The 22,263-nt window shown below is 42.6% G+C and overlaps 1 protein-coding gene across 1 annotated transcript in view; it reads left to right on the forward strand.

The window, feature by feature from the left end:
* Positions 1-18,364: 18,364 nt before the first annotated feature.
* Positions 18,365-22,263, forward strand: part of LOC147462429 (oxygen-dependent coproporphyrinogen-III oxidase, chloroplastic-like) — a 34,842-nt gene continuing 30,943 nt past the window's right edge. The window contains exons 1-3 of the mRNA XM_086483957.1: positions 18,365-19,016; positions 19,148-19,223; positions 19,464-19,558. Of these exons, the coding sequence (XP_086340083.1) occupies positions 18,459-19,016; positions 19,148-19,223; positions 19,464-19,558 (729 nt within the window). The 5' untranslated portion in view covers positions 18,365-18,458. The remainder of the gene's footprint in view (positions 19,017-19,147; positions 19,224-19,463; positions 19,559-22,263) is intronic.

Here is a 22,263-nt window from a genome sequence, read left to right on the forward strand (position 1 = left end):
GAGTCACTTCCCTGAGTATTATGTTAGTGCCAGACAGTTATGCTACAACGTCCAATCACGATGATCCACTAACATTGGCACCGTTGCATGGGAATGATCCTTGTATGGTGAGTGACCTAGTGCGTATTTAGAGCATTCTTATCCAAATATTTGTCTATTCATTCCATTTATACCTTAGCAATAAAGCAGCTAGACAATGGGTTTAGTGCTTAATAAAGTCTAGAAGTCAAGGACTTGCTAGATCTTTTCTTGAGAGGTAAGGAGAGTTGTGAGTGAGATAGCCAAAAGCATTTCATTCTTCAATTTTCTCGATACTTTTAGAGTGCTATGCCATTTTTTGTTTTGACTTTATTTCATACCATTATGTTTTTCTGGGTTCCTAGATTCTTTCCAGCACATAGGAGTAGGGTAAGTAGAAACCAAAACCATCAAATTGGGATGAATACATCAAGAGAAAAATTGCTTGAGACCATATTTTGGCCAAAACAAACATAACTCTGAAATTTTGAAAATTTGATGGTAGAGACCTAAAAGCTTATCCAAAATGAAAAATTTATTGATCAAGGGATTTAGAATACTCATCAGATGCAATCTGGAGAGTTTGAACAGAATCTGTCAAAGAACATGGATCGCGATCCATGTACCTCAGAGATCATTTTTGCAAAAAAGTGATCAGTGACACTTTACATAAGTAGGACATTGCTCTAATAAAATTTGTTAGCAAGAAAATTTCAAAAATCACATCAAACTTGTTTGATAGGGCAAAAATAATAGAATCAGGGATTTCAGACACAAAATTGGGCATACCTTGAAATTTTATGTTCCAATTTTTAAAAAAGTTGGGCATTAGCCTCTACAGGGCATACACAACCAACTGACCAATTTTCATGTCAAAATGCTATCAAACAGGTAAAGCCAAAAGAAAGCTTGCGAGCAATTAGGACACAACTAGTTTTGGTTTTAAAGGTTATTTTTTTCAGGTTTTCTAATTTCAAACATTTAAAGCTGATTTTTTTCAGGTTTTCTAATTCCAAACTTTTAGGGTATCCAAAATCAGTTTCTAGAGACCAATGGGTGGCACGTATACAGGTGCCCAAGGAGTGCAAGTTTTGATGGGAGACACGTATGGACAAGAGTACAAACTTGTTGATCCAATTGACCTAGAAAGGTATACATACAAGGGTGCTCGATCAGGTATGCTCATACTCGATTCCACATGAAGATACTATGATCTGTTCTAGCATTCCCAAAGGTCTTTCTATAAATCCATTTGCAAGTTGCAGATTCATTCGTGTTTTTTTGAGAGTTGGTATCCCCCATTTTTCCCAAATTTCTTTTGTTGATATGGCCACTCTAGCCCCACCATCAAGTATAGCAAGTGTTTTTCTTTGTGTTCTAGCAACAAGGTGGTGTTTCCTTCTTCTCCTTCACAGGAATCTCCCACCTTGTTTACAGGTATTGGTTTCACTTTTGGTTTCTTTGGTGGACTTTACCCATGTTTTCATCTATAGGAATATCTTCAAGAGGAATTTTCAATCCCTTCTTCTCTAGATGTTTACTCACTTCTCCCTATATATGTGGTCTAATTTTCAACAACTTTGAGAGAGAAAGTGTGCATTGTATAGAAGAAGTCGATTCTTGCAAGCTTTTGATATCCATCATTTTTGGTGTGGCTTTCCATTGAGATGGTACCACTTTAACCTCAGATTTTGTTTCGTGTTCTCTTATGAAGGAGACATCTCTCACTATCTCTTCTCATCTTGGAGAAAATCCTGGCGGAATCGTCTCCAAGATATGCTATGGCATCCGCAGATTTTGAAAAGAGCAACTTTACATCATTTTGGGGAAACCATTCATGCGTAACTTAAGATGGTGCAAGATTGGGGCTATGACCATTTCTACTTGAGGCATAAGGAAATAACAACAAGGGTAAGCACCAAAGACCGTAGTTACAAAGACGTCAGTCAAACTCCTACGGAAAACTTTGACTCAACTAAGGTCCATGAAAACGAAATACCTGCACAGTTGCACGACAAAGCACATATTTGGATTTGTGGATCATTTGAATGTAGGAGCCTGAGGAAAGAAGATTGCATCCTAGAGAGATCAATAACATATAAGATCTACATTCGGGAGCCATTTCCTGAGGATTTGTCTGAACCTTTTGGATGGGATCAGATACTAACTACTCTAGACGCATGTTTAATGAAATAACGCCTACAAATTTTTGTGATGAGAATGTCTTTGACATAAGTCCCTATTATATGATAGAGGTGTTGAAGGAGCTAATGAAAATTGTGAGTATGAAAGCATAAAAGATGAGATAAACAATGCCAAAAAGCATGGTGCAAAAGCACAAACGGAGGAAGCAAAGCAACCACAAGAGTATGTCATCATCGATATACCTAAAGAATTGACAAAAGTTGTTTCAAAGAAGCCGACTCCAAAAAAAAACACAATTGAAAGCAGATGTAGAAGCATTGTTTCCAAGTTCCACATCAAGTGTTCACAACAAACTCAGGATCAAGAGAAGAACATGGAGAAGATAAAAGACCGACTATCTCCTACAATGATCAAATTTAGCATATGTTGAGAAACAAGACTCAAAATCACATGTTCAGCGTTGATAGATCCTTATGCGACAAGGAATCTAATGACTACATTCTACATAATCGACTCCCATCACATCAAGGAGAGTCTGGTCCTAACAAAAAGCTGGATGAACATCTTCCTTTGAAAACAACAAAAAGCTTCAACAACAACAACACCAAAAGCCCCAGAAGCACCTCAAGTACATGCACATTAGGGAAAATTTGAACTCTCAAAGGGGCCCTATAAAGACTGACTTTATCTCTCTTGTCCAAAATGGGTGCACGGTAAATTTCTTACAAATGAAGTCAAAACTTGTTGAAACTTTTGGAATTAGAATGTACTCATTGAAATCTATCCACTGATATATAGCATGCCATCAAATTCCTAATATTCTAGAAGATTCCATTTTTTGATGTGACAACTCTATCTTATAAATGGAATCTCTCCCCACATTTCAACTTCAGTGGGGAGGTCATAGCTTCTATAAATCAAAGAGTCGGAGTAGGGAAGCTAAGCCACTAAATGAGCGATGCGTTAGTCCCAAAGCTTCAAGTAATACTCCCTGTGGTCTAAGAATCTTAGCTATTCTAGGTACTGGTCAAGCTAAAAGAGTTGAGAATATCTACGTTGTGTCGCGCATGCTGGTTTAGGTGAGTATAAGAGTCGAAGTCTATGTATTTTAAGTTTGGAGAAGTGAAGGAGGAAGTTCAAAAGACACTCAGACACTGAGCTGAGTAAGGTACAAGTGGAGAAGCTTCTTCATTGAAAACCCTTCTTGGAAACATGGAAGCTATTACGACATCCTTTGATGTCACATGTGCTACACTTGTTCCTTGAAGCACCCATTAACTCCTCTTTCACACTGCATGCTTTTGTTTGAAAAGTTTCTCGTATGCATATAGAGTGTCCCATACTTGATACTTGCATTAGTCACTCTTCCTTTGTTTCTCCAAGCACTCACCTTGCATGAACAGGTACTTCAAGTTCAATGGCTCAACTCCAATAAGAGCATATACCAAAGGAACTTCTTTTCCATCGGGTTTTTTTCCCTTTGTTCATCCATGTTTTAAACCCTACTCTAGAAACACTCATCACTATCCTCTTGTATATATTCCTTCTACATTAGTAATAAGGAAATTGCTACCCAAATCAATTGTCAAAGAGAACAATACTTGCAAGTCTCAACCATGCTTATCAAGAGCAACTTGCATCTTCAAGGGCAACAACAAACCAATGGCAAGTCAAAGAATGGCATACAAAGACAATTGAAACACATTGACAAATTCAGCAAGAGAGTATCAACAACAATCATAACGAGCTCACATATAGCTTCAAAGTCCGTGAAATATTACAGAGGACTCACATTGCAATGGAACCAAGAGCAAGATCCATCATCCAATCAACCATCCAAAGAAGCTGAATTCCCAGCAAGGCAGGCAACAACATGTAGCCACCTTCACTGTCGACCAAAAGGAGAAGGTGCAACCAAATGCGAAATTGCCTCACCAATCGACGTCCAACACATGTATCAACTAGAACACAGAAGATGTGAATCACTCAAGGAAGGTGGGAGCGCCATCAACTACAAAGCAATTTCAAAGCTAATTAACAGCCTTAAAGACAAAGCTGAAGACAATCCTAACAACAAGATTGCACATGATCGTGTCAGGAGACTACACGTTCTAGGAAGAGGGGAATGCTAGTGGATTTAGTATACGGGCCCCCACCTAGCCAGACACTTAGCTAGACACCACATTTGTACTTTGTTGTTTCTTTGAGCTAGTGTAGATACTCTATGTGTAAATTTGACTCCAAAGTAGCTGATCAATTCCGTGAGTTGTACTTCTATCAATGATATGTGTAAAGCCGGCCATTGGCCATTTTGAAAGCCCTAGGTATAAAAGACAATAACCTTAATGTGAAGGGGGGCTTATCTTTTGGAGAAGAAAGAACTTTGTTGTACGTACGCTCAAGCAACTTCTCAACTCCAACTTGTAATCAACTTTTCCAATGATTGGGTAATTCAATTTCCATTTTGAAACTTGCATTGTGTTCCTCTTTCCATGCTCTTTCAATTAAGTGTAAGCATTGCTAATTTTGTTGTGGTTCGTGACTATGTGTCTACAAGTCTAATCTTCATATTTGAGTGCTTAAATCATTGGTTTTTGATGTTTTGACCTTAGAAGAGTGTTATAAGACCTTAGGGCGACCTATCTGGACTGTTCTATTGCATTTTTCATGACTTGGGTCATGATGGATCGTGACCCATGTACCTTGTCAAAATGCAACGAGACTTTGTAGACTTGTTCCTTTAGGCATAGTGAAACTTCTCGTAAATTTTCATGGCAATCCAATTCTTTAGTCACTAAAATGGCGTGATGACCTAGAGTGGTGAGAAAGGACATAGGCAGATTTTTTGATCATTGAGAAGTGGTTTGCTTGTTAAGTTGATGTATTTGCTTGTTAGGTTCACTTCTTGAGGACTGACAATCTTAGATAGTCTTCGTGCCCCATTCGAGTCACTTTCCTGAGTATTGACATATTAGTGCTAGTTGCAGGCATCTGATTGCGGCGATCCGCTAATAGTTGTTGCAGATTCACATGTGTGGTACTTTAATAGTGGTGCTACAAAGCACATTACCCCACATCGAGACTTGTTTACCTCTCTCGAGTCTGTCCCTCATGGGAATACAGTCACTTGTGCAAACAATGCCTCTTATCCGGTCCAGGGAGCTAGAAAGATTGTACTGATTGCTGCAAATGGTAATTCTTTCACACTTGTTGATGCACTTTATGTACCTGGGATAAAAAAGAATCGTTTGTATGCATCTGCACTTGCTAGACTTGGTATTGTTGTGAAATTTGTGGATGACAGATGTATAATTTAGTTTTGGTGATGAAATTGTTGCATCTGGCATTTTGTGTCATGGGCTTGTATAAGCTCACTTTATATGACAAGTGTTGGCAAAATTTTGCAAATGCAGTTGTAGATTCAAAGGCTATTTCAGATGCAAACTTGGCATGCACATTTTGGGCATCTGAATTTTGCTAGTTTGTTGCATTTGCAAAATCTGATATGGTTGCTTCTTTTCCACCTCTTGAAGCACCTATGAAGCATGTTTGTGAAGGGTGTATTTTGGGTAAAATGTAGCATTCAAAGTTTCCAAAGGATGGTTCAGTAAGGGCTACATGCATATTGCAACACGTGCATAGCGATGTTTGTGGGCCTATGCAAACTCCGTCTTAGGCAATTACATGTACCTCGTGACTTTCATTGATGATTACGCCAGGCAAGCATGGGTGTATCCACTTAAAGCTAAGTCTAAAGTGTGTATGTACTTCAAGAAATTTCTAGCTATGGGTGAAAATGTCTTTAAATGTACTATGGGCACCCTCCATTCAAATTGAGGGGGGAAGTCTATGCCTCATGAGTTTAATACATTCTCGGCTAGTCGTGGGATAAAACACCCATGTAAAGTGCCATATACGCCTTAGAAAAATTTTGTTGCTGACAGGAAAAGCAGGTCACTTACAGAGAAGGCACAATGTGTGGTCAAGAGTCAAGCTTTGCCACATTCATTTTGGCTTGAGACCATCACGTGTGCTACTTATGTACTCAATTGGTGTCCTAGAAAAGCTTTGCAGTCTATGATTCTTTGTGAAGCATGGCATGATAAGAAGCCATCTATTGATCATACATAGGTTTTTGGTTGTCTAGCTTATGCTTTGGTGCCACAAACTGAAGGAGTACGAGCGGAAGTGCGACGCGAGAGAGAGTGCGAGAAGAAGAGCACGACGATATGGTGAACTCGCTCTACTGTAATGTGTAGAGCATAGTGAGTTCTTATTAGGTTTTAACAAAAGAATATGTGTACATACCTGGCGGCCCGCCCACTTACCTGGGCGACCACATTGGGCTTTATACCCCAACAACCTCCCACTTAAAGTCCAATGTGGTACTTTAAGTGTGAGAAAAGCTGCTATACAAGCTAATATACAAGAGATGTAGAGAAGTGATGTACTACCCTACACCTAACTGCTTGCGAAAATGCGCAAAGCTCTCTGAGGGAAGTCCTTTTGTAAGTAGATCAGCAGGATTTTCTGTGGTGTTAACTTTGACAAGCTGAAGTTGCTTATCCTCGAGCATTTCCCTGATGAAATGATACTTCACATCCACATGCTTTGTCTTTGAGTGATAAACTGGATTGCGAGCCAATTGTATAGCACTTTGACTATCACAATATAACACAGGCATCTCTTCTTTGATTCCCAAATCTGCTACTAGTCGATTAAGCCAAATTGATTCTTTGCATGCCTCTGATGCTGCAACATATTCAGCCTCTATAGTAGACTGAGTAACACAATCTTGTAATCTAGAACGCCATGATACTGCTCCACCAGCCAATGTAAAGACATACCCTGACGTAGACTTTCGGTTGTCTAAGTCACCTGCATAATCTGAGTCTGTAAAACCCTTTACACTTAGCTCCTGACTCCCATAGCATATACGCATACTCTTTGTAGCTTTCAGGTATCTCAATATTCCTTTCACTGCCTCCCAATGTTTCTTGCCTGGGTTTGACATGTATCGACTTACTACTCCCACTGCAAATGTAATGTCTGGGCGAGTAGCAATCATTGCATACATCAAACTACCCACTGCAGACGCATATGGAATCTTATCCATTTCAGCCTGTTCTTCCTCAGACACAGGACAATCTTGTTTGCTAAGTTTCACATATGGTGGCAATGGAACACTCAATGCCTTTCCCTTCTCCATATTGAAACGTTGCAAAACCTTGTCAATATACTCTGTTTGAGATAACCAAATCAACTTCTTTGATCTGTCTCTCTCAATGCGCATACCAAGTATATGACTTGCCTCACCCATGTCTTTCATGTCAAACGATTTTGCCATCTTTGACTTCAAAGCTGAAATTTCTTCCAAGTGCTTGCCAGCAATCAACATGTCATCCACATACAAAATAAGGATCAACCAACTACCATCCTTAGCCTTCTTTGTATATAGACAGTGATCGAACTCACTATGTTTGTAGCCTTGAGAAAGCATAAACTTGTGGAATTTATGGTACCATGCCCTCGGTGATTGTTTTAAGCCATAAAGACTCTTTAACAACTGGCATACCCAATCTTCCTTGCCTTTCTCAACAAACCCTTCTGGCTGCTACATGTAAATTTCCACATCTAAATCACCATGCAAGAACGCTGTCTTGACATCCATTTGGTGCAACACCAAATTTAATATGGCAACCAATGCAAGAAAGCATCTCAATGTAGTCATTTTGACCACCGGAGAGAAGACTTCATCAAAGTCAATGCCTTGTTCTTGCTTAAAGCCCTTGGCAACAAGCCTTGCTTTGTACTTTGGCTGACTATCATGAGCGGTGATCTTATACCTGTAAACCCATTTACAGGGTAGAGCCTTTTTGCCCCGTGGTAATTTAACTAGCTTCCATGTCTGGTTTTTATGCAGAGCTGTCATCTCTTACTGCATGGCCAATTGCCAATTCCCGGAGTCCTTCATTTGCACTGCTTCCTTGTAACATGAAGGCTCATTGCAATCAGTCAACATGACATAGTTCATAGATGGAACAAACCTATTAGGAGGTCGCGTGACACGTCCAGATCTATGCACAATAGGTGGCTCAGGCTCAGCCACAACCTGTGGTTCCAATCTATCCTGTCCTTGCTCCTCTTGAGCCCTGACATTTTGTCTTGCACGTGCAGGTCCATCTTCTTGGAAGACAACTCTTCTAATCTCCTCAACTTTCTTTGGTTTAGAATGATATTTGGCTTCATTAAAGTGAACATCATTGCTGCGGATAACCTTTCTGGATTCGGGATCCCAAAGTCTGTACCCCATCTCACCAGAATTACCATAGCCTAGAAAGATGCACTTTCTACTCTTTGGCTCAAGTTTGTTCCTAAATTCCTTTGCAACGTGAGTATATGCCTCACAGCCAAAGACTCTGAGATGCTTGTATGAGGGCACCTTGCCTGACCATACCATCTCTGCCACTGAATCCTTCTGCAAAACCTTGCTAGGAGATCTATTTACAAGATGAACAGTTGTTGATACAGCTTCAGCCCAAAACCCATTTGGCAGCTGTGCATTAGACAACATACTTCTGACCTTCTCTTGTATGGTCCTATTCATCCTCTCAGCAACACCATTTTGAGGAGGATTGTAAGGAGCAGTAAGTTCACATTTTATACCTTTTGACTCACAAAAGTCCTGAAAGGCCTTTGAAACATACTCTCCACCATTGTTAGTGCGTAAGCATTTAAGCTTCTTGCCACTCTGATTCTCCACAAGTGTCACAAACGTTTTGAAAACACTAAACGCTTCATCCTTGTGCTTGAGAAAGTAAACCCATACTTTCCTCGAGTAATCATCTATAAATGTCATAAAGTAAGAAGCTCCCCCTAGAGATAGGTTAGGCATAGGTCCACACAAATCACTATGAACAAGTGCCAACTGTGTATCTCTTCTACTGCTTCTATGCTTATGTGGCTGCTGTGTTTGCTTACCATACAGACAATGTTCACAGAATTCAAAATCATAAAATGAAAAACCAGGCAAATAACCATAACGAGACAAGATTTCCATTCCCTTCTTGGACATATGTCCTAACCGGCTATGCCACAAAGAAACGTTCGGCTGCTCGGTTACATTGATTACATTTTTAGAGACATTTGATACATAAATCATGTAAAGTCCTCCAGACTTTACTCCATGTGCTACTGTCATAGAACCCTTGGATATCTTCCACATGTTTTGTCCAAAAGTGGTGACGTAGCCAGCATCATCAAGTAAACCTGTGCTGATCAAGCTCTTTGTAATTGCGGGCACATGTCTCACATTCTTCAGCGTGAAAGAAGAGCCCTTCTGAAACTTCAATTGAACATCTCCAACACCTAAGATCTCACATGACTGCCCATTGCCTAGCCGAACATGATCTTTAGTGGTCACATAAGAGGTAAACCACTCCTTGTTTGGAGACACGTGAAGTGATGCCCCTGAGTCTATAATCCAGTCACTCAGTGCATTTCCATCAGATGCTGTATGAAGAGCTGAGTCCATTGTATTCTTCAAGAAGTAGATGTCTCCTGACACTAGACTGTCATCCTCTGCAACAGTGTTTGTCACATTTATTTCTTGAATCTTCACTGAGGACTTGTTCTTCTCACCATGGTCTTCAGCTTTCTCTTTGCCTTTTTCTGCTTTCCATTCTCTGCAGTCTCTTTTCACGTGACCCTTCTTGCCACAATGGTAGCATTCTATGTCACTCTTGCCTTTAGCACTGCGGGACTTGCTACGAGACTGATTCCTCTTTCCACCTTTGTACTTTTCTTTGGTCCTTACCCTGACAACTAAGGCTGTTCCTTTGCCTTTGTCCATTGTCTTTCTATTGGTTTCTTCAGTAAGCAGACTTCCTTCTACACCTGCTATGTTCAAACCATCTGGAGGTGCAGAATTACTCTAATATGTGCAAAAAGTGTCCCAACTTTCCGGCAATGTGATCAACAGGAACATAGCTCTAACAGGTTCATCAAACTTGACACCTTGAGCTGACAACTGACTGTAGATTGTGTTGAATTCATTCAGATGATTGGACATAGGTGTCCCTTCTTTCATCTTCAAGTCAACAAGCTTCTTAAGCCAGTCTACCTGTGAAGCTGCACTCTGCTTCTCATAAAGATCACTCAGCTTTAACCATGCTTGATAAGCCGACATCTCGTCTGCTACATTGAAGTAAACGCTTTCTGCCAAAGTCAGCATAATGGTAGAAAGTGCCAATTCATCCATTTCGCTCCATTCATCTTCGTCCATATCTTCTGGTTTTATCCCCTTGAGCTTTATAGGTTTTATCTGCTTCTTTTGTACCAACACGTGCCAAATCTGCTTCTTCCACAATGGGAAATTGGTTCCATCCAGCTTCTTGATATTGTAAAGAGCAGTGTCTTGTGATCCAGCCATAGCTACGCTTCACAGTGGTTTACTTTCCTGGGAAAAATTCGACAGAGTTTCCCCTGTAAACTGACCTCTGAACCAATATCAACCTGTCAAATGAACCAAGAAAGCTTCAGATTCTGCATAAATTTCGGCAGAGTCTCCTTTGTAAAATGGCTATGGTGTACTCAAAAAACAGACCAAAAAACAGCTCAAAAAACACTGTCTCTCTGACACTGTAAGCTGCAGGTAAACCTGTTCTGCACCTGTACTGTCTCTCACTGTCCTGTCACTGTCCTGTAAGCATAGACTGTGACAATGCCTCAACGGCAGTAAAGCAAAGATGCAATCCCAACTGTCTAACTCACAGTCAATACATCCTAGCTGCCTATCTAAGGGTGCTCGAGGGATCGCTCCAAGACCTGCATCACCGAAAGGATCTCAACATTCGAGAATCCCCCAGCTCAATAAAACCTCACTCGACCCTCAACAAAGGCTGCAGTAAATCTAACAGTACATAGACTTCCCACAAAGTCATACATCCACAAATTTCCCACTATATGTTGTAACCGCCGCGGCGGTTGTTTGTTGCGTGACTCACAGCGAGCAAACCCTCAACAAACATACATCATCTTTGACAATACATCCCATGTGGAAGTACCTGCAAAGTTAGGATGAAATCTGGAATATCAAGCAGCAAACACAAGCTACCTGATGAACTAGTGGATGTCGCCTATAGTCTGTGTGTAGATGCGCCCGTGTCGTATGTGACATGCCTCCAAGAACTGTGAGCCGTCCTTCGATGTGTAGACAGCCACAAATCAACACTCTGGGAGTGTCAATATCCTCAGCACCTGCAGTCGTAGGCCGAAAACCCCAAATTTGCAGAGTCTGATCTGCACCCGCCGAGACCATGTAGTCGAAAATGGCCTTCACAGACCTTTGTCGAAGCCGAACGGTGGCCGAGATGACCTCAGAACACCGAGCCCTTTGGGCTCGCCCACAGGATTTGGGGCCGTGTCTTCGCCTGTCGAATTTCACTCCAATCTGAGCTGGTGAATCTAGCCTCCTGCAGTGCTGCCCCGAGCCTCGATCTGAGCTCTGATACCAGTTGAAGGAGTACGAGCGGAAGTGCGACGCGAGAGAGAGTGCGAGAAGAAGAGCACGACGATATGGTGAACTCGCTCTACTGTAATGTGTAGAGCATAGTGAGTTCTTATTAGGTTTTAACAAAAGAATATGTGTACATACCTGGCGGCCCGCCCACTTACCTGGGCGACCACATCGGGCTTTATACCCCAACACAAACACGCGCAAAAAATTGGATGATAAGGCTGTTAAATGCATTTTTGTTGGTTACAATATTGAAAGCAAAGGTTACGTATTATACCATCCGTAAACAAAACATATTGCTTTCATGTGATGTTGCATTTGTGGAAGATTCTGTTCATCCTTTGTTGTCATGTACTAGAGATAGTAATGTAAGTTCACATGACATCTATGACAGTCTGTTGCCTCTTTTTACTAGTGGAAACTTGAATGTAAATTCCAATGAGGCAAATGTACAGCCTATGGGGTTTTTTGAAAATGCTACGGATCAATCTATTACGGATGTAGATGTACATGATGTACTTGACATGGAAAGGGTTGAGAATTAAAAGCCTAGAGGTATGCCAAAATGTCTCGTGCATACTTTGAGTGACTGTAAATTGGATGCACCTTTGTCTAATGGTACTCGTTCAGGTTCTCACCATGCATCTTATGCGTCAGATTGTTATGTTGTTTTCTAGTTTATGTGATGTGGAGGAACCTCTGTCTTTTGATGAAGCACAAAATTCAAAAAATTGGATGGCTATCGTGCAATCAAAATATGATGCACTTATAACAAATGAAACATGGACTTTATGTGATTTGCCTCATGGCAAAAAGGCCATTGGGACGAAGTGGATTTACAAGTTGAAACGTAAGGCGGATGGTGAGATTGATCACTATAAGGCTCGACTTGTTGCAAAAGGTTGTGCACGGTAGAAAAGCATTGCCTCCTGAGAAGTTCGAAGCTTTTTGCAAAGCTTTGGGCTTACTCCCCTTTGTGGATCGATCATGTCCTTTGGGCATGGAACTTCCCTTTACACTAGGTGCCAACCCTCGTTCACTGCATCACTCCCATGGGGGATTTCTTACCGTACATGGGTGGTAGTGGTGTGTGTAAACACACTTAGGATCGCGGGGTATTTCCCCCCCGTGCATTGTATATACGCCCATCATTCTAGGGCTAGCTTATCTTTCATTTGTGCACTAAGCAATACACTCTTTGTTGTGTGCCTTGAGTTTCTTCATCTTCTTCAAGCCGTGATGTTTCCTTGCAACCCTATTTCCAACAGAGTCCTCGTGCAACCCATCCCTATGGTACCTTCCCATTGGGTTGTGTCCACCTTAGGACCCTCAGTCCTACAACCTCAATAGTGTATCAAAAGAAGGACAAAGCCAATTTACAGCCATCTCTCCCCTGTTGACGTTCTCAACACCATATGTCGCTCAATTGGCACAATAAAAACATCAAGTTATATCTATTGCTTTTGTTTTTGGTCGATTTTTTATTATGTTTGGTCTTGTACCATGTGCAAAGGATAGCATCTTGGCCAGATTTTGAATCATACACACCATGCATTTCAAGGCATAAACAAACAAATAAGAATTAACTTTGCTGAGAGCAATTGCTTACACAGGTTCGACACTCTACATGCCTCAACACTTGGATGTGGTAAGGCCACTTTTTCATTGAAAGCATCTGGTATGATGAGCCACTTTAGTTTTTTTTTCTTATGATGTGATTAGACATTGCCACAAACGATACTTGATGGTAAGGCCTTCACACACATTAAGAGGGGGATACACGACACATGAAGCAAAATATTTCTATTATAGTCACCTTCAATGGTGATATCTTCTTTACTTGGTAGAGTAATACAATGTATTTGCTCATGCGCAAAGGCATGTGGCACCAATGAGCCACTTGAAGGCATGCACCTATAATTGTTGCGACAAATCAAAAGGTGCTTGGGCTCATTCAACAATTACTTGGTGATGGGGTTATATTGCACGTTGCCAACATTAAAGATGCAAAAGAGTATAGGATGCCTAGAGTTTGACACAATGTCTAAGAGCTAAAAAACGAACCTGTTAATGCAATTCCACAAACTACAAAAGAAAGATGATGGGTCTCTTGTTGCACATCTCAATAAGTATAAAGCTTTGAAGCAGCCATTATTAGGTGTGGAGAAGAAAGTTCCCCATGATGAAGCAATAACGGTCCTTCTCAGCAATGTAGCCAAGCCACCATTCAATGTGCTAGTTGAAGGGGATCGGGGAGCACCACAGACAGAGTGAGAGAGAGAGAAGGAGACACACAACACAGATATGGGTGATATGGGTGGGGAGACTGTGAAGTGGCAGCTCCCCCTATACAATATACTCACTATAAGTATAGGGTAACAGTGGGCGGGCACCCATGATCTGGGCAACCGGTCAAGGCACATAGGCCTTAACCCCAACAACCTCCCACTTAAAGGCCAATGTGCCTTTAAGCAAGATCTAGTAGTGTACAACTAATAGAAGGTGAGATATTCTCTCAACCTATGCCCACTGACTCTCGATGAGCTAGTGCATCCGGCTCTAATGATAGACAAACATCTCGCTGCGGAAGCCACACAGAGCTAGCTCCAAGCTCTGCAAATAGTCTATAAGAGCTCATGCACTCCTGCAAGTATCGATCCAATACCTGCAAACCTCCCCTATGCTCTATGCTGAGATCAGTCATTGAACGACTGATCAACCCTGTTGCAAATGCTCCCACTGCAGCTGCTATGTCGGGCCTCGAGATCAGCATCTCGTACATAAGGACACCAAACGTTGATGCAACCCTGGCAACCTTTGCCACCTCCAACTCAGAACTCAACTCATGGCAATCCTGTCCCCTATCATAGAGACCATGGCACTCTGACTCCGAGCTCTAGAGTGACTCCTCGTGCCCACCACATATCACATGTGTACCAAGAGTATCCATATGTCCTGAATCTGCATCAAGCTCTGGCATAAGCATATCAAGAAATGACTCCACAATAGCTGACATCTCAGCATCCATGTGAGTCATCTCTGTCATCACCTCTGATGACTCATCCTGCTGTGACTCACTAGAGCTGTCCCGCTCTACCTGTGCATCCGTAGACGCAACCTGCACAACAAGGTCACTGCTCTGCACTCCATGCAAAGCATCCTGCAACCCACAAGCAAAAGAGACTCGCCTGCTCTCTCGCTCTCTACCTGGTTGCATGATCACAGAGACAACACCGTCTCTCACGTGATCCACATGCAATGGGTGACCTGTACCACTCCTGGCACCTCTCGCAATCACTAGCGAACCCAAATGCATCACAAAATCTCGCTCTCGTAGCAAAATCTGACATCCACTATCTCGTAACTGTCTCACTGAGATCAAATCTCATCTCAGATCTGGCACATAACGCACATGACGCAGGGTGAATCTCATACCACTGGGCAAGGACAAACATACGTCTCCTGCACCCTCAATGTCATACACAACACCATCAGCCATGTGCACACAACCAAGTCTCCCACTAGAAAACGTGCTAAACCACTCATGATGCGATGTGACATGGAAAGTAGCATCTAAATCTAGTAACCAATGTGAAGACAATGTGCAATCCGATATGCAATCCGTAGACATAAGATCGTCTGAAGAAAAACTAGATGTAAATGTGACATCGCTGTCACAAGCATACTCAATAACCACCGTATTGATCTCACTAGCATCTGTCATGCCCAAATCTGCATCACGTATCTGTCGCCTCCGTTGTCTCAAACGCCTGAAACATCGACGCCTAATGTGCCCTCTATGTCCACAATGCCAACATGTCAAGTCTCTATGCTGTCGAGACTTGCGTGTGGGATCAATCTCTCCCATGGACATAGAAGTGGGACTAGACTCCCCTGTAGACATGGATGTCGCGTACATAGCATGTAAACTCTGCCATAAAGCATGAGTTGTAGTCTCCCTCGAGACCTGCCAGTAAACAGACTCAACCAGATGCAAACGAATCGTAGACATGGCTAACTCATCAAGATCTTGCCAATCATCATCACGCATAGAATTGGGCTTCGCCGATAAACCACGCAAGGGTTTATCCTGCCCCAAATCCGCCAATGCAACAAGCATATGCTCCTTCCAAGCAACAAAATCTACACCATCAAACTGTGTCAGACCATAACGCTGGAAGTCAAATGAAAAATCAGCCATAATGCTCGCAAAAGAGCAACCAACAATGAGTAGCAAATGTCAACCAAATCAGCCCTAAACTGGCTCGAATCGCATCAACAAAAGTCTGCAAATATGGCTGTAAAATATGGCTGCAAATCAGCCCCAAAACAGCCCCAAAATTCAGCTCTTAAACAACTGCATAAACAAGTCACAAACGTGTCCCAGATCAGCCTACAACTGAGCCATACATGGACACCTGCCAAGAGGAAACAATGGCTGAAAATTCAGCGCCCAAATAAGCCCTCAAACCTGCCTGTAAACTTGTAAACCTGTAGCTGAATCCTGCTGAAAAACCTCAAGCCATTAGTGCTCGAATCCGGCTACCTAGCTCGTAGCCACACAAGCATACATCACAATACTCACTCCTGTGAGTGTGCCAAGATAACTGTACGCCTGTCAAACCGTGAGCGAATCACCAAGCCCACACTGTGCGGTATCGATGCATACACACGCACAAATCTCCCACCTGCAGAGAACACCGCACGCAAATGCTGAGTGCAACCTGCAATCTCTACCTAGATCGCATAAATGATACGCATAAAACTCCTGGGAAAATTTCGCCAGAGTTTCGACGCACAATGGCTATCAACACAAAATAACCATTGTCCTGCAAGCTCAATACAATGAGCAATCAATGCGTATCAAACTACACTCAACATACATCAACGGAGTGACCGCGCATAAGCAAACGCTAAAAGATTTGCAATCCGGAAACTTGATCAATGCGAAAACAATGCTCTCAAGAGAGCTCACCGGCACTTGAAAGTGCTCGTCAAAATGCATGTATAATGGGCATCAACCATGCGCCATAACCATATGCAAACCATCCGCAAAGACCATGAATCCAAGCACAAAATCACTGCCAAAGTATCTTGTGAAAACCAGTGAAAGAAGCTCCACCCGTGTGCTCCAAAAAACTGCGTCTCTCAAGAGACCGCCTCGATGGTGTGTAAACGCCTCCGTACTTCGTTGCCCAAGTCTACCAAAAACCCTCAAACCACAAGCTTAACACAAGCTGCAATTGCATCTTCAGCTCAGAATTTATGCACTCAATTTCAAGCATCTTGCGTGCTTCCAAAAGTGCATCAAACTCGCACACAATGCGACAACAAAAAATCTGGAATTTTCTGTATATAGTCAGTCTGAGCTGAATATCAGCAAAACGGTGAGGAATTTGCAAAAAGTTTCTTTTGCAAAGTTGTAGACCACGTCGAAACTGATGGGCGAGTGGACAGAATTCTCAGATCTGCATTCTACAAGGAGAAAAACGAATTTGAAAGCAGTGTTGCTGCGCACACAGTTTTAGGGCAGCACCTTCACTTACACGCAATCTTCCACAGTCCTTTCTGAGCTTCCACAAGAGCATACATCACTCTCAACTAAGCTCACAAGCTCCCATTGCATTCTCACAAAGCTTCCAAGCTTTCTTAATCTCTCTACCGTCGAGAGCGAGCGAGCTATCGCCTCGAAGCTCTCAAAGCCGTCGTGCTCTCCGTGGTCACCATAGCTCTGATACCAATTGAAGGGGATCGGGGAGCACCACAGACAGAGAGTGAGAGAGAGAGAAGGAGACACACAACACAGATATGGGTGGGGAGACTGTGAAGTGGCAGCTCCCCCTATACAGTATACTCACTATAAGTATAGGGTAACAGTGGGCGGGCGCCCATGATCTGGGCGACTGGTCAAGGCACATAGGCCTTAACCCCAACACTAGTGTCAAGTTTGCAAAATATGGACAAAAATTGGAGAAGTAAAAGCTTCTTTTGGGAGTATGACTCAAAGCATCACATAGAGTTAGAAGCACCAACCACAACTACTCCAACCAAAGATATAGTTTTCTTCAATTGAGGAGGAATAAGAGGAGGTAGAATCACCACTGTTTGTGGACGAGAATGAAATCAAGGTGAAGGAGTAAGACAAATAATATGCCACATGTGGAAGCATTTTGAATCCCAAAGTGTACGTCGTAGCCTGATATGTGAGGAGAACTTGTCAATCCTCAGGTATCAAGGCCCAGGGGCTTGCTTGAGGCCGTATAATATGCCTTGTGCTATCTATATACACCGTCCGCCTTGCCTACAACTCTTCAATCTAGAAGATTGCTCCACATAAACCTCTGTAGTGAGAGTGCTGTTGAGGAACAAACTCTTCATGACAAATGTAAATGAAAAATCTGGGCACAAAAAGATGACCCCACTACCACTTTGAAAAAGGGGGGTATCAAGTTTAGTTTACGTTGAGGAAAAGCTCTCTTTGTTTTTAGAAAAGGTAGACCAATGAAAAAGAGAATGTTGAACCCATGTTCTCCTACATTCAATACATTCAAGAGTGCTTTTCTTTCTCTGGTGCCTGGGACCTCTATGTTACAATTAACCCCCACTAGACCCAGCCCTAAGAGGTGGGCATTGGCAACTTTGGGCACGAGCGCGCGCCCACTATGGGGATTCCTCTATAAACGATAGGCCGATGCAATGCAAAAACTTTGTGCAGCCAAATGGTGGTTTTCGGGAGACACAGATAAGACGTCCGTTTGAGTAGGCTGGTAAAGCAGCTATGGCTTCGCGCTGCGAAGTCTTCAACTCGAGCGCAATCTGCTTTCCTTCCAGCCTGCTGAAGAAGCCTTCCTCGCACGCAGCATTTTCTCCCAGGACTCTCTTGGCAACGAACAACGGCGCCAGAAGGAGAGATAGTACTAGATTGTGCGTTGTTGCTATGACCACCGTGGAGGCAATCGAGCAGGAGCAGATGATGTCCGAGAGACCCGACACCTTACTCAGGGATTCAGAACACGAAGGTTCTTCTGCTGATGCACCCTCTTCAATGCGTGCCAAGTTTGAGAAAATGATCCGAAAAGCCCAAGATGAGATTTGTGCAGCTGTGGAAGCTGTGGATGGCTGCAGCTTTCGAGAAGATTCCTGGGTTCGACCTGGCGGCGGTGGTGGCATTAGTCGAGTACTTCAGGATGGCAATGTATGGGAAAAAGCTGGTGTTAATGTCTCTGTTGTATATGGAACAATGCCTCCAGAGGCTTATAGAGCAGCCACCAGTACTAGTGGGATACCTGTGAACAAGGCAGGACGTGTGCCTTTTTTTGCATCTGGAATTAGTTCGGTATGTTATCTTATGGTCCCATGTGCATTTTCTTGGCCCTATGAGAATTTTTCATTCCAGTAAGTAGTCTTTATATCATATCACTACGTAAGCTGTTCAAATTAGATCACGACACGCTTTGCGACTTGCAGGTTATGCATCCAAAGAACCCATTTGCACCTACTGTGCATTTCAACTATCGCTACTTTGAGACAGATGCACCTGAAGGTACATCTCCCCCTCTTTGTTCAATATTACATGAGTGGGACTTTTTTCACTGTTTCAGTTTGCGAAGAGTTGTTCTTCTGAGAGGTGCTTCCTTGTCAGGATACCTCGTTTTTGAATCAGCATTGCCTTGCACAATGCCTATGCATTCCAGTTTGAACGTTTTGCTAAGGCTATCTACCTGTTTTGAATGTTCTAAATTGTGTGATTTTTTTAACTCATTCTTGCATGTGTGGGTTGTAGGTGTCTCAGGGGCTCCAAGGGCTTGGTGGTTTGGTGGCGGCACAGATTTAACACCGTCATATGTCTTTGATGAAGATGCAAAACATTTTCACCAGGTTGGCCCTTCTGTGTGTCCCTTATCTCTCTACTGAATCATACCAGTTGCCAGAAAGTATGTCACTTATTTAGGTTGGGTGATGAAGAACATTATAAACTGAGAAATTTAAGATCAGTCTGTATCAAGTGAGGTATAAGTTATAGAATCAGTGGTGACCAAGGGCACTTCAAGTGACAAGTGAAACCCTAGAAAGGTTCAATGTCCAGCAGACTGAACATCCCGCACATCAATAGGCCAATTTTGTTAATAAAGGCATGCTGGTCCTGACTTAGTTTCTACAATGTGGAAGTATGCACCAATACAAGGGAGGAGCCTTAAGGCAACACGTCATGCAATTCTGAAAACCATATGCAACTCAGTGGATGAGGATATATATTTGGAGAACATCGGGAATTTTTATCTTTTGGAGGAATGGTGGTATCAATGGAGCAATTTTTTGTGGGCAGTAACTAGTGGAGCATCTCAAGATGTGGAGGTAAGAGAAGTACTGAAGCGATAACTAACTAATCAAGTTGAGCCGCGCAAGAGTGTAAGAAGAACTCAATGGCCAAGGTTAAGGTTCCAAGTGGCACCTGGCTGGAGGTTTGCCTTTGAATGCCTTTGGAAAATGGTATAATTCACCTCCAATGTCAGTTCTCAAGATAGAGACTTTACACTATATAGTTATAGATTGGTTTCAAGTTCTCAAGGTAGAGACTTGATAGTTACAAGTTGACTTAGCAATAGAAAATATCCTTGTATTTTGTGAGGAATCATCAAGTGTTAAATAGTACTTAGAATCACCAAGAGAATCCACCTTCATATGCAATATTAGCATGAATAAACGATGAAAGTAGCCTCCTTTAGTAATGAGTTCGAGTGTTTTTTGCTTTTCACACATGCAGAGCAAACATGATGAGGCTTGGGAAACTTGGGCAATCCAATGGCCATATATCTAGGAAATAGGAACATGACCAAAGTGAGAGTGGCAAAGAATATTATCATGATGTGTGATAAGGGCTTTGGTTGTAGAGAACAACTGATGCAAGTGTGATTTCCGTGGCTACAAACTAGAATAGATAGACTATATACGATACAATCCACCTTCTTGATACCCATGAGCTACCCTAGCGAAGTTCCTGTTAGAGCTTTGGAGGTTTTTTCTTGGGCTTTTGGGCTTCCCTTCTAGATCTAGTGATAGAGGGCTTCTTTGTGGGTGTGCCTCGCCTTGCGAGGCTTTTATAGGTTCTAGGATCCTGGAACTGAGAATCGTGGAGATTGCTTCACATATTCCTCCTCCTCTAGGTCGCCATTGAGAAAAAGTGACCTGCCATCTATCTCGAACATGGGCCATCAATGATGGGTTTCTAAAAACTGTTTGAATAATTGCCGTCTGCACAGAGGGTGCAAAGGTCTCGTCATAGTCCACTCTTGGTTGTTGAGAAAAGCCCTGAGCTACTAATCTAGCCTTGTGCTTGTTCAAAGACCCATCTCATTTGTACTTTGTCTTGTAGACCCACTTGACACCAATGACCTGCTTTATTGGCCCTGAAACCAGCTCCCGCATGTCTTTCCACTCGATAAAGTCAAGCTCTGCCTGCATAGCTACTAGTCTAGCCTTGTGCATGTCTAGAGGCCCATCTCATTTGTACTTTGTCTTGTAGACCCACTTGACACCAATGCATTACCTTTGTTGGCCTAAGAACCAGCTCCCATATGTCTTTTCACTCGATAGAGTCAAGCTCTGCCTGCATGGCCTCCTTCCACTTCCATTGTGAAAGGGCCTCCTCAATTGTAAGAGGTTCTTCATCCTTTGTCAGTGATGCCATCGTGGCATAGTTCACCTATAATAAAGCTCCATGATCCATCTGTCTCAACTTGCCGCAACCGTCAAGACCACCCCATAGTACTTGCAACCCGCGAATTCGGTGGAAACTCTGTCATCGTAGCATCTCGCAATGTATCCAACAGCCTGCCAAGATTATGGTGTACGTTTCATCCATGTGTTACCTTCTTGCGCTTGATCCTGTTGCTACACCACCGTTGCTTCGCCGTTTTGTACGGCTAGTGATTGTCCCGGGTTGGCCACCCATTGTCACGTGCACATCTAACCCTATGTGCACGTGGACAAGCTACTTCATGACATGGGTTCAGTTCAGTTAGCTTAGGAAGTGTTCTGGCACTTTTGTGAGTCTGTTCGCAGACCATGCATGTCCAGGCACTTAGAATAGATGCATATCCTCTGGTTGCACAACAACATGATCATCAGATTTCCATCAGAACCCATCAGGAGCCTTTTTACAGTGCATAGACCTATTTTCCCTATTTTAGCCAATTTTCACTTATTATGTTTAAGTGACTTTTGTTGGGAAACTGGGTAGAGCAAATTAGCAAGTCAAGTACTTAAGCAAATTAGCGCTAGCACAATTTGGCGGAAGAGGTAGCAGGAACTTTGCGTTCAACAGGCACCTTCTCAACAAGATCCCCCACCGACGGTAGACCTAGCGTTTTCAGCCATGAGAAGGCCCAACGTTTTTGCATCAAGATCAGCCTCCAACGTTTTTGCATTGTAGATTAGCCCCGGCCACAGCACAACAGCAGATCAGCCCTAGCGTAAGCAGATTCCACAGCATGACAGCAGATTAGACCTAGCCTTAGCAGATTCCCACCGCAAGCACAGAATTCAGCCTAGCGTTTTTTGGATCAGCAAGACCAACAAGCGTT

The sequence above is a fragment of the Adiantum capillus-veneris genome, chromosome 2 (assembly GCF_014529385.1).
Source record: "Adiantum capillus-veneris isolate H3 chromosome 2, ASM1452938v2, whole genome shotgun sequence".
Classification (NCBI taxonomy): Eukaryota; Viridiplantae; Streptophyta; class Polypodiopsida; order Polypodiales; family Pteridaceae; genus Adiantum; species Adiantum capillus-veneris.